The sequence below is a fragment of the Schistocerca piceifrons genome, chromosome 1, assembly GCF_021461385.2.
Source record: "Schistocerca piceifrons isolate TAMUIC-IGC-003096 chromosome 1, iqSchPice1.1, whole genome shotgun sequence".
NCBI classification, from domain to species: Eukaryota; Metazoa; Arthropoda; class Insecta; order Orthoptera; family Acrididae; genus Schistocerca; species Schistocerca piceifrons.
The window spans coordinates 517,948,967-517,962,171 of record NC_060138.1 but is presented as its reverse complement, the minus strand read 5'-3'; the positions used below and the strand labels follow the sequence as shown (position 1 = coordinate 517,962,171).

Sequence of the window (13,205 nt, the reverse complement as noted above, 5' to 3'; positions counted from 1 at the left end):
ATTCATTACGATGTTTTACGTCACATTACTGGAAGGGCGTGTATGCCCGCGTGGTACCACTCCACTGGTCGATGTCTTGCTGTGTCAACAACCGTCCCATCAGCCCTGAACTGCTTCCCACGAAGTGCATCCTTCATTGTGCAGTACCGATGGTAGCCGGAAGGCGCGACATTCGGGGTGTAGGGTGGATGAGGGGGAACAGTCCAGTGAAATTTGGTGAGCTCCTCTAGGATGCACAGAGCTGTGTGAGGCCTTGCCTTGTCATGGAGAATGAGGAGTGTGTTTGTATTTCTGTTGTGAATACGCTGAAGTCGTTTCATTACAAGAGTCACAATATGTGGGACCGGCCAGCGCACGGGATATCGGGCAGGTCTGCATGACATTGTTCCAATTATGATAGACACGTCGCCCAGCAAAGTCTCCTTCGATATTCTGCAAGCGCCTATAAATATGTACGATGTTCTGATTTTCCGCCAAAAGAAACTCAATTACAGCTCCCTGCTGGGAATGCACCTCCGTTACAGAAGCCATAGTGACGGCTACGATAACGCAGCCACTAATCAGTACTTCATAGAAACTATAGGGGCTGAGGCGGATATTTTCCACGATGTCCCACAACAAATGAGTTATTTTTGCAACAGAACCAGGCAGAGAAAAAAATGTGTTTCATTACTTATTGAATGCCCCTCGTAACTGAGAAACAATAAGGATAGTAAGTCACCGATCTGCCCCGTACCTCCGCACATTGTGCTGATCGTAGAGGAGCTCAGACTCGTTCACTCAGTAGCGGTAAATCACAAGATGTTATTCTGCGTGTACTTAGTCACTTACCTGGTCGGTCATGATGTGCCCATAAATGCAGTACATCCTAGTTTCATACAGGAGAGCAGGTATCGAGAAAAGGGCATTCAGCGCCTTTCCTACATTTCCATCTCTCTGCACCAGCTATAGGAAGAAAAATATTAACAGTATGAGAACATACATTTCAACAAAGACTGAAAGGATTTACTATAGTTTACCTTAGCAGAAAAAGGATTATGCGATTTAAAGTAGGTTCATTTCCGTAGGAGAACCATGAACTCAGAGTGTTCGGTCAGAGAGTTAGCTGCCCTCTGTAATAAAAAAAAATTGAGTTAATCGATTAACAACGAAATTAAAGGGATGTCTTACGGCGTCCGCCCCGAGCAGATTCAACGAACAAAAGCGAACAAAATCAGATTAAAAAAAAAAAAGAAGTTGTCAGCGCGACAGAATTTCAACCCAAAGGGCCCGGGTTCGATTCCCGGCTGGGTCGGAGATTTTCTCCGCTCAGGGACTGGGTGTTGCGTAGTCCGAATCATTACCATTTGATCCCCATCGATACGCAAGTTGCCGAAATGGCGTCAAATAGAAAGACTTGTCTACCCGACGGGAGGCCGTAGTCACACGACATTTACATTTTTACCATCAGACTGCGTTATTTAATGAGCCGAACGAAACATTTCTTCAGCCAAGCAACTGTTGCTGCTTTCTGAAACACGATACAATTTGCCATAATATGGAGGTAAAGACGATCGGAAACACCACCAAACGTTATTACGAAATGTGGAGCAATTTACTACTTTGTACCTGGCCTTGTTGTTCTGGTACTGCGAACGGCTGAAAGCAACGGGAAAATACAGCCGTAATTTTTCCCGAGGACATGCAGCCTTACTGTATGATTAAATGATGATGGCTTCCTCTTGGGTAAAATATTCCGGAGGTAAAATAGTCCCCGATTCGGATCTCCGGGCGGGGACTACTCAAGAGGACGCGAATTAGTGAAGTTCGGTGGCAGGAGGAGCAAGACTTTTGGTCAGGTGAATACGGGGTTATAAATAACTAATCAAATAGGGGTAATGCAGGAGTAGGTTTAATAATGAATAAGAAAATAGGAGTTCGGGTAAGCTACCACAAACAGCAAAGTGAACGCATTATTGTAGCCAAGATAGACACAAAGCCCACGCCTACTACAGTAGTACAAGATTATATGCCAACTAGCTCTGCAGATGACGAAGAAATTGATGAAATCTATGATGAGAGAAAAGAAATTATTCAGGTTGTGAAGGGAGACGAAAATTTAATAGTCATGGGGGACTGGAAAATGAGAGTAGGAAAAGGGAGAGAAGGAAACATAGTAGGTGAATATGGATTGGGGCTAAGAAACGAAAGAGGAAGCCGACTGGTAGAATTTTGCGCAGAGCATAACTTAATCATAGCTAACACTTGGTTCAAGAATCATGAAAGAAAGTTGTATACATGGAAGAACCCTGGAGATACTAAAGGGTATCAGATAGATTATATAATGGTAAGACAGAGATTTAGGAACCAGGTTTTAAATTGCAAGACATTTCCAGGGGCAGATGTGGACTCTGACCACAATCTATTGTTTATGAACTGTAGATTAAAACTGAAGAAACTGCAAAAAGGTGGGAATTTAAGGAGATGGTACCTGGATAAAATGAAAGAACCAGAGGTTGTACAGAGTTTCAGGGAGAGCATAAGGGAACAATTGACAGGAAATGGGGAAATAAATACAGTAGAAGAAGAGTGGGTAGCTTTGAGGGATGAAATAGTGAAGGAAGCAGAGGATCAAATAGGTAAAAAAACGAGGGCTAGTAGAAACCCTTGGGTAACAGAAGAAATATTGAATTTAATTGATGAAAGGAGAAGATATAAAAATGCAGTAAATGAAGCAGGCAGAAAAGAATACAAACGTCTCAAAAATGAGTACGACAGGAAGTGCAAAATAGCTAAGCAGGGAAGGCTAGAGGACAAATGTAAGGATGTAGAGGTTTATCTCACAAGGGGTAAAATAGATACTGCCCACAGGAAAATTAGAGAGACCTTTGGAGAAAGGAGAACCACTTGCACGAATATCAAGAGTGTTGATGAAAAGGCAGTTCTAAGCAAAGAAGGGAAAGCAGAAAAGTGGAAGGAGTATATAGAGAGTCTATACAAGGGCGATGTACTTGAGGACAATGTTATGGAAATGGAAGAGGATGTAGATGAAAATGAAATGGGAGATATGATGTTGCGTGAAGAGTTTGACAGACCACTGAAATGAGTCGAAACAAGGCCTCCGGAGTAGACAACATTCCATTAGAACTATTGACGGTTCTGGGAGAGCCAGTCCTGACAAAACTCTACCATCTGTTGGGCAAGATGTATGAGACAGCCGAAATTCCCTCAGACTTCAAGAAGAGTATAATAATTCCAATCCCAAAGAAAGCAGGTGTTGACAGACGTCAAAATTATCGAACAATCCGTTTAATAAGTCACAGCTGCAAAAAGAATAACACGAATTCTTTACAGACGAATGGAAAAACTGATAGAAGCCGACCTCGGGGAAGATCAATTTGGATTCCGAAGAAATTTGGAACACCTGAGGCACTACTGACCCTATGACTTATCTTAGAAGAAAGACTAATGAAATGCAAACCTACGTTTCTAGCATTTGTAGACTTAGAGAAAGCTTTTGACAATGTTGATTGGAATACTCTCTTTCACATTCTGAAGGTAGCAGGGGTAAAATACAGGGAGCGAAAGGCTATTTACAATTTGTACAGTAAGCAGATGGCAGTCATACGAGTCGAAGGGTATGAAAGGGATGCAGTGGTTGGGAAGGTAGTGAGACAGGGTTGTAGGCTATCCCCGATGATATTCAATCTGTATATTGAGCAAGCAATAGAGGAAACAAAAGAAAAGTTCGGAGTAGGTATTAAAATCCAAGGAGAAGAAATAAAAACTTTGAGGTTCGCCGATGACATTGTAATTCTGTCAGAGACACCAAAGGACTTGAAAGAGCAGTTGAACGGAATGGACAGTGTCTTGAAAGGAGGGTACAAGATGAACATCAACAAAAGCAAAACGAGGATAATGGAGTGTAGTCGAATTAAGTCGGGTGATGCTGAGGGAATTAGATGAGGAAATGAGGCACTTAAAGTAGTAAAGGAGTTTTGCTATTTGGGGAGCAAAATAACAGATGATGGTCGAAGTAGAGAGGATATAAAATGTAGACTGACAATGGTAAGGAAAGCGTTTCTGAAGAAGAGATATTTGTTAACATCGAGTATAGATTTAAATGTCAGGAAGTCGTTTCTGAAAGTATTCGTATGGAGTGTAGCCATGTATGGAAGTGAAACGTGGACGATAAATAGTTTAGACAAGAAGAGAATAGAAGCTTTCGAAATGTGGTGCTACAGAAGAATGCTGAAGATTGGATGGGTAGATCACATAACTAATGAGCAGGTATTGAATAGAATTGACGAGAAGAGAAGCTTGTGGCACAACTTGACTAGAAGAAGGGATCGGTGGGTAGGACATGTGCTGAGGCATCAAGGGATCACCAATTTAGCACTGGAGGGCAGCGTGGAGGGTAGAAATCGTAGAGGGAGACCAAGCGATGAATACACTAAGCAGATTCAGAAGTATGTAGGCTGCAGTAGGTACTGGGAGATGAAGAAGCTTGCACAGGATAGAGTAGCATGGAGAGCTGCATCAAACCAGTCTCAGGACTAAAGACCACAACAACAACAACCTGGATATGACAACATTTGCTATAAGAAGGTGTCTACATTGTACCAAACTGCCATTAACTAGTAATTTCTGTTGTTCAATTTGTATGCTGCAGTGTTTTATGCGATATTAGATATGTCAGTATTTTTCTTGGTTTCTGTAATCTCACTGTCTATTTAGTTCCCCACTTATTCTTTTCATCCGTTCTCTTTCTGTAATTTGTCCATATAGTCAGGATTGCCCATTTGTTTGTTATTTAACGTTATGAAATGCAACCACTTTCATTTCCATTTTCGAGCAAATACGAATGTTAAGGCATTTTCATCTATGCTCTTAGACATATGAACTGCAAATGCCAATATCCCTCAGCTGCGAACATCTTGTATCATTCCACTATTGAAATGTGGTTCGATATGCTCTCTGTTGTATCCGATTTATCAGAAAACAAGACGACCAGTAGCAAAGGCAATTGTCTGCTCACAGTTTGCTGCAGGTGTTGTCGTTCGGGCGAGTATTTCGCTTGAAGTAGGCAACAACGAAGCCCCGTTTTAATATTACCGAGGTATGTAGCTGACTTCCATGCTTGATCGCTTTCGTTACGTCATGAGTATTCGAACACAGTGCACGTTCTGAAACAAAATCATTTCAAGTCTATAATCAGTAAGCTTTACACTTTATATTCACATTCAGCTACAATCATAACTAGGTAACTTGATTATTCATGATTATGTCATCGGTGACAACACTGCTGTGTTAGCAAAGCGGTAACTTGTGCAAGTTCTTCCAGGCTAGACTCATACATAAATCTCTGTATTGTTTTTGTCTTTACTTGCTCCTCTGGTTTTATTTTTCTGTTTAGAGTTCCTTTGTTTGGATTTACCATGTAATGTTTAATTTCGGAGATATTTAGTGCAATGTCTCTCCATTATGGCGTAAATAAGTCGGTTCGAGGGGTTGGCAGAGCTAGCCTTCTCCCTTCAATTGCAGTCTATTAACCACTTCGGTAAGTACTTTAAAAGGTGCTATGACAAGAGAGAGGAGAAATGCTTTATATTAACTGTTTTATGACTAACATAACAGAAGATTTTACTTACCACGGCAGCGACAAATAAACTGGAACATAGATTTGCCATATTGAAGAACAAAAGACTGAATATGGACATATTCATTGCTGACTGCAAGAGCGAGACAGATCTGTAACAAATTTACCAACAGGTTCAGATGACAACCTTCTTAAATTAAAGTCATTGTCGCCTATTATACATTATGCGAGATTTTTTTATGTTATATCTAGAGTATATACAAATGATGAGGAAAACAACTTGATGTTCTGTTAATAATAAGATATAATTCTGGACATCTGGCATACACTTTTAATGCTTTCAAAGTCCAAAATTTCGGCCTTGAAAAATGCATCTTCCAACTAAACTAACTCATAACGGTATTACACGAAAATGTTTTACAATATTCTGGAGTATTAAGTACATACCTTCTTGCTTTGCACACAAATTTTTGTGGTACATAGTTACACAAATAACCATTCCCTACATAATTTTAATTGGTGTGAGACTATTGTTTCCCTTTAAACAAATTTTCTTTTTTAAGTTGCGGGTCTTAATCTGGCAAGGAAAGATACTAAACCATTAACAATTTTGTGAATTAAATGGAGTACATAGCATATGTTAAGAGTAAGACACAACACAAATAATTAGGATTATAGAATTGTACATGACATTTGATAACTGAAGAGGACGTAGAGGAAGATGAGGTGGGGGTTAAGCTACTGCGAGAAGAATTTGACAGAGCACTGAGACACCTAAGTCGAAACAAGCCCGGGAGTAGACGATGTTGAGGAAACTCTCCCATCAGGTGTGCAAGATATACAAGACAGACTAAATACACTCAGACTTCAAAAATAATGTAATAATTCCATTTCCAAATAAATAATTTGCTGACGAGTGTGAAAATTACCGAAATATCAGGGAGGAGGAGGGAGTGAGACCGGGTTGTGAAGCTGTACACAGAGCAAGCAGCAAAGGAAACCAAAGAAAAATTTGGAGAAGGAATTAAAGTTCAGGGAAATGAACTGAAAACTTCGAGATTTTAGAGTTATATTTTAATTCTGTCAGAGATAGCAAAGGACTTGGAACAGCACTTAAATGGAGTTGACAGTGTATTGAAAGGGGCATTAACAAAAGTATGACAAGACTAATGGAATGTAATCGAATTAAAGTAGATGATGTTGAGAGTATTAGACTAAGAAACGATACTTTGAAAGTAGTAGATGAGTTTTGCTACTAAAAATAACTGATAATGGCCGAAATAGACACGATATCAAATGTAAACTGGCAATGCCAAGAAAAGCGTTTCTGAAAAAGATAAATTGGTTAACGTCGAATGTAGATTTCATATCTAGGAAGACTTTTCTTAACGTAGTTGTCTAGCCGAGACAGACGCAGTAACCGATTTCGTGACTTTTATGAGTTCCTAACCAGGAGTGAATTCTATAATATCTTCTGCGTGCTTTAATAGTTTAGTTTATTGAGTCTCTGCGTGTTAATGTAATATCTAATAGCCACAGTTCTCGCGTTTCGTTTGCGACGGAAACTAAACCGATTTTGTGACATATTACAAGTTCCTAATCAGGTTCGAATTATTTAGTTTCACCTAAGTGCTCCGGTAGTTAAGTTTTTGAAACTTTGCGTATTAATCCAATTTATTGGGCACAACTCCTGCGTTTTCGTAAGTGTCTACAGTAGGATTCCGCAGTATGAGCCAATAGTCCGTTTGTGTGGGTGGTTTAGTTTTCCACGGTCTTTAGTATGGATAGGAACTGTGAAAGTTATGTGCAGATCCCAGACAAGTTGGTGACACTTCGATCTCCACTCCAGGTTGTGATGGCTTCGGTTACACAGCATAAGGCTGAATGGGCACCACTGTTTTGGGACTGCCGTGGGTGTCCAACAGATATCTTGCACGTCCGAGTACTCCAATCGGTCCTCACCAATGGCCAGCCCAGTTACTGCTCGCACTGAGGTTGGACCCTTAGCTGTCTACTAGTGGAAGGTGGACTGGGGCGTAGTAAGAGGTGAAAGACTTCCTAGGTGGCCCACGCAAGGCCTCTCCATTTAGTCTTACAAACAGGTTCCTAGTGCTGTCTGTGGCTGCCCCTGTCGTTGAGCCAGATGCCGTCGCCTGTCCTGTTTCAGTGGAAACCTCTCAGCCTGCACGATCTGGACAATTACAGAGGTTGGTATTATTGGTAGTTGGAAGCTCCAATGTTAGATGTGTTACGGGGCCCATTATGGATATGGCTGCCAAGTAGGGAAAGAGAGGCACTGTGCGCTTCGTTTGCATACTGGGTGCAGTCACACCAGAGGTGGAACGGATCCTCCCAGATGGCATGATGAGCACAGGGTGCATCCAACTGCAGGTGGTAGCTCTTGTTTGCACCAGTGACGTGCATCACTTCGTAACAAGAGAGATTCTCTCTGGTTTCAAGTGGCTAACAGAAGTGGTAAAGGCTGCCAGTCTTGCTTGCGAGATGAAAGTAGAGCTGACCATTTGCAGCTTAGTAGACAGGACCGATTGCGGACTTCTTGTAAAGAGCAAAGTGGAGGGTCTGAATCAGAGGCTCAGACGGTTCTAAGACAGTGTTGTCTGCAGATTCCACGACTTGCGGCATAGGGTGGTTGGGTTTCGGGTTCTGCAGAATAGGTCAGAAGTCCACTACACTCAGGGGGCGGCTACACCGGTAGCAGGGCTGTGTGACGTGGACTGGGTTGTTTATTAGGTTAGAGGATCTCGGGAAAGCACAAAAAGGGCTAAATTCACAAAGGGTGAAGGCTAAACACAGGAAGAACGTAGATACTGGAGCCATCGGTAAACTGTCATAGCTGTGTGGGGAGAGTACCAGAGCTCCAAGCACTAATAGGAATCATTGATGCTCAATTCGTTATAGGCACTGAAAGCTGGCTAAAGCTGGAGATAAGCTCAGCCAAAATTTTTGCGAAGAACCTAACGGTGTTCCGAAAGGTTGGGCTAAACACAGTTGGCAGTGGCGTGTTTGTTGCTGTTACAAGTGGTTTAGTCGTCGCAAAATTCGAGTACATAGTTCCTGTGAGTTATTAAGGACAGAGGTCATTGTTTGCAACCGGAATAAAATAATAATTGAATCCTTTTACCGACCTTCCAATTCAGATGATGCAACTGCTGAAAGATTCAAAGGAAAATAGAGTTTCATTTCAAACACGTACCCGACTCATACGATTGTAGTCGGTGGTGACTTTAAATTATCCTCGATATGTTTGCAAAAATGCATGTATAATTCTGGAGGTACATAAAATGTCATTCGAAATTGTGCTAAACGCATTCTCCGGAAATTATTTCATGCAGTTAGTTCATGAGCCCGTGTGAATAGTAAACAGTTGTGAAAACACACTTGACATCTTAGCAACAAATAATCCGAGTTAATAACGAGCATCAAAACCGATATAGGGATTAGTGAACACAGGGTTGTCGTAGCGAGAATGAATATTGTAATCCCCAAATCCTCGAAAAATAAGCGAAAAATATACCTATTCAAAAAAGCTGATAAAAATTCACTTGACTCCTTGCTGGGAGACAGTATCCACTCCTACCAATAGAAGTGTAGACCAGACGTGGCTTCAATTCTAGGAAATACTATCGGCTGTAATTGAGAGATCTGTACCAAATAAATTAACTAAGGATGGAGCTGATCCTCCTTCGACCACAAAACGGGTCTGAACATTGTTGCAGAAAGAACGAAACAAACATGCCAAATTTAAACACACAAAATCCCCAGGATTGGCGGTATTTTACAGAAGCTCGAAATTCAGCGCAGATTTCAATGCGAGATGCATTTCACAACGAAGCTTTGTCTCGAAACCTGGCAGAAGCTCCAAAGAGATTCTGATCGTGTGAGAAGTATCCTAGCGGCAAGACACAATCAATGCCTTCTCTGGGCGATAGCAATGGAGATACTATCCAAGACAGTGCTGTCAAAGCAGAGTTACTAAACACAGCCTTCCGAAACGCCTTTACGAAAGATGACAATGTAAATATTCCAGAATTCGAATCAAGAACAGCTGGCAATGTGAGTAACGTAGAAGTAAATATCCTCGGAGTAGTGAAGCAACTTAATTTGCTTAAGAAAACCAAGTCTTCTGGTCCAGACTGTATACCAGTTAGGTTCCTTTCAGAGTATGCTGACACAATAGCGCCATACTTAACAATCATATACAACCATTCACTTGATGAAAGATCCGTACCCGAAGACTGGAAAGTTGCACAGGTCACACCAATATTCAAGAAAGGTAATACGAGCGATCCACTAAATTACAGGTCCATATCATTAACTTCGATATGCAGGAGGATTTTGGAACACATATTGTGTTCGAATATTATGAATTACGTCGACGAAAACGGCCTATTGACACACAGTCAATATGGATTTTGAAAACATCGTTCTTGTGAAACACAAGTAGCTCTTTACTCGCACAAAGTGTTGAGGGCTTTTGACGAGGTATTTCAAATTGATTCCGTGTTTCTGGATTTGCGGAAGGCTTTTGACGCTATCCTATACAGCTGTCAGGGAGGTAACATTTCGTAGCTATTGACGGAAAGTCATCAAGTAAAAGAGAAGTCATTTCTGGCGTTCTCCAAGGTAGTTTTATAGACCCTTTGTTGTTCCTTATCTACATAAACGATTCTTCAGACAATCTGATCAGCCTTCTTAGATTGTTTGCAGATGACGCTGTCATTTATGGACTACTAAAGTCATCAGAAGACCAAAATAAATTGCAAAACAATTTAAGAAAGATATCCGAATGGTGCGAAAATTGGCAATTGACCCTAAATAACGAAAAGTGTGATGTCATCCACATGAGTGCTAAAAGGTATTCGTTAAACTTCGGTCTTACGATAAATCGCTCAAATCTAAAGACCACAAATTCGTCATTTGGATTTGCAGCTACTTGTTTTTCCCGTGTCTGCAGTTAAAATTCTAGGATGTGAGGTCGGCCAGTTATGCAAAACACCGTTTATTCAAGCACGCAAACATGTTTCAGCACTACTGTGCCATAATCAGTGGGTTTCCATTTTATTTAATCTGTAATGGGAACATTTGAACTAAATATCCACATAATTTTGTAATTATTTAGTAAAAATGTTTACATTACAGATTAAATAGAACGGAAACCTACTGATGATGGCACAGTGGTGGTGGAACTTGTTTGGGAACTTGAAAAAACGGTGTTTTCCATAACTGGCAGACCTCACACCCTACAACCATAAATTCAACTAAATACGTAGGAATTAAAACAACGATCGATTTAAATTGGGAGAAACACACAAGAAAAGTTTTGGGTAAGGCTAACCACAGTCTGCGTTTTATTGGCAGGACACTTAGAAAATGTAACAGATCTACTAAGGAGACTGCCTACACTACTCTTGTCAGTCCTCTTTTGGAATACTGCTGCACCGTGTGGGATCCTTACGAGATAGTGTTGACGGGGTACACCGTAAAAGATCAAAGAAAGGAAGCACATTTTGTATTATCGCGAAATAGGGGAGGGAGTGTCACTGAAATGACACAGGATTTGGGATGGACATTACTAAGAAAAGGCGCGTTTCGTTGTGGCGGGATCTTCTCACGAAATTCCAATCATAAACTTTCTCCTCCCAATGCGAAAATATTTTTTTGACACCGACCTACATAGGGAGAAACGATCACCATGATAAAATAAGGGAAATCAGAGCTCGTACGGAAAAATATAGGTGTTCGTTCTTTCCGTGCACTATACGGGATTGGAGTAATAGAGAACTGTGAAGGTGGTTCGATGAACCCTCTGTTAGGCACTTAAATGTGATTTGCAGATTATCCATGTAGATGTACATGTAGCTGTTAAGTGTAGCCACGTATCGAAGTGAAACGTGGACAGCCACAGGTTCGACAGAAAGAGAATAGTATCTTGTGAAATGTGATTCTACTCAAGAATGCTGAAGATAACTAAATAGGAGATATTGAATAGAACTGGAAAGACAAGAAATTTGAGTTACAAAGTGACTAAAAGAGGGGATCGGTTGATAGGACACATTCTGACACATCTAGTATTAGAGGATAGTGTGGTGGGTAAAAATCAAAGAGGCAGATCAAGAGATGACTACAGTAAGCAGGAAGGGTGTACCTTGCAGTAGTTATTGGGAGACGTAGGGATTCGCAGAGTGGACTGGAGAGCTACGTCATACCAGTCTTCGCACTGAAGGCGACAACAGAAACATTTGACAATGAGAATTCTGTATGGTCTGATGTCCTCGTTTCCTCTAGAAGTTGCGGCGTTAAATGATGCAGGGAATCCCCGTCACGCTTTTTGTTTTGAGTCTCTGAAGCGTCATCAGTAACAGCTTGAGCTAAGTATACAATATTTTAAAAAGTGACCATGCCAGGAATACTGTCGATCAGCGAAACGCAAACTCGTTAAAAAGCTACGCCTTGTGGTCGTCGGTGGAGCGCTAGTTTAGTTTGAGATGGTTAGGAAAAGGAATAAGTAGTGAGCTTATTTATTCAACCACGTCAGCGTTTAGGTGAAGTGATTTAGGGGATGCAACAACGAAATCACCAGATCGAGATTTAGATGCAAGTGTTTGAGATATTAACCAGTTTGGTAGACCAGTCTTTATCAATCTGCAGTGTCACGCATAATATAGTAGTGCAAACAACTTCCCTGTGTTAAGATATTTGTTTGAATAGTTTCCAGATTATGTGTTATTTTTTGTTGCGAGTTTAGCTACAGCTCCAGCTTTCTTTGTTACCTTTCGAAATTATCGTATGAAATAAAAGACTGGAGTCCTATTTGGTGGTGGGGTTCCTTCATATATATATATATATATATATATATATATATATATACTATCGACAGTTTTTTTTGCTGTTGAATGTTGAATATGAACTAAACTGAGTGTCATAATATAGCAGCTGCTGGAGGATATAATAGACAAACCATTGTACACGCTAGTTCATCTATGTTATTAGCGCTCCCTTGTACCTAATAAGTAAATGTCAGTTTCGCGATATCTGGTTACATCTTTGTCCATTCGACACTCAGCACTCCTTTCCATGTATGTTCACTTTGTTTATTCGTTTTCACTGGAGCTGCTGTATTCTGCTGAAGCCTTTCGCCACTAAGTATGTAGACAGAAAGGCTAAAATGAGCACAGATGACAGGAATTCTTCACTTCCAACCAAAAATATTCATAGCTCTATTAACGAAAAATCGAATGACCTTTGTAGTAGATTTTGAAGTCAAACAATGGCTCTTCCAGCTTGTGATGGAATTCTCCTGCATCTACTGAAAATTAGTAGTTATGTTGGCATGTAAAGGGTACGTAGAGCATGGGATGTAGTTTGCATATGATTCTTAGCTTGTTTGAGCAAATAGTTTTAAAACTGTCACTGAAAGGTTGACTCCATCTTTATGTACAGTTTGATGATGTACAGTTTGAAGATGCTGGGAATGACTAAGTACACTTCGACTCAAGCTATGACCGTTAGGCTTCAGTACGGCAATAAATGATAATATTATAAAACGTTATTCATAGGCACCTCTGGTGTTTAAAAAGATGACTGCACGAAAACTACAAGACATACA

General features: G+C 40.6%; 1 protein-coding gene across 1 annotated transcript in view; it reads right to left on the bottom strand.

Moving 5' to 3' along the window:
* LOC124744475 overlaps positions 1 to 13,205 on the bottom strand; it is a 178,103-nt gene that overhangs the window by 119,897 nt on the left and 45,001 nt on the right. The window contains exon 5 of the mRNA XM_047248929.1: positions 832 to 945. Coding sequence (XP_047104885.1) covers positions 832 to 945 — 114 coding nt within the window. The remainder of the gene's footprint in view (positions 1 to 831; positions 946 to 13,205) is intronic.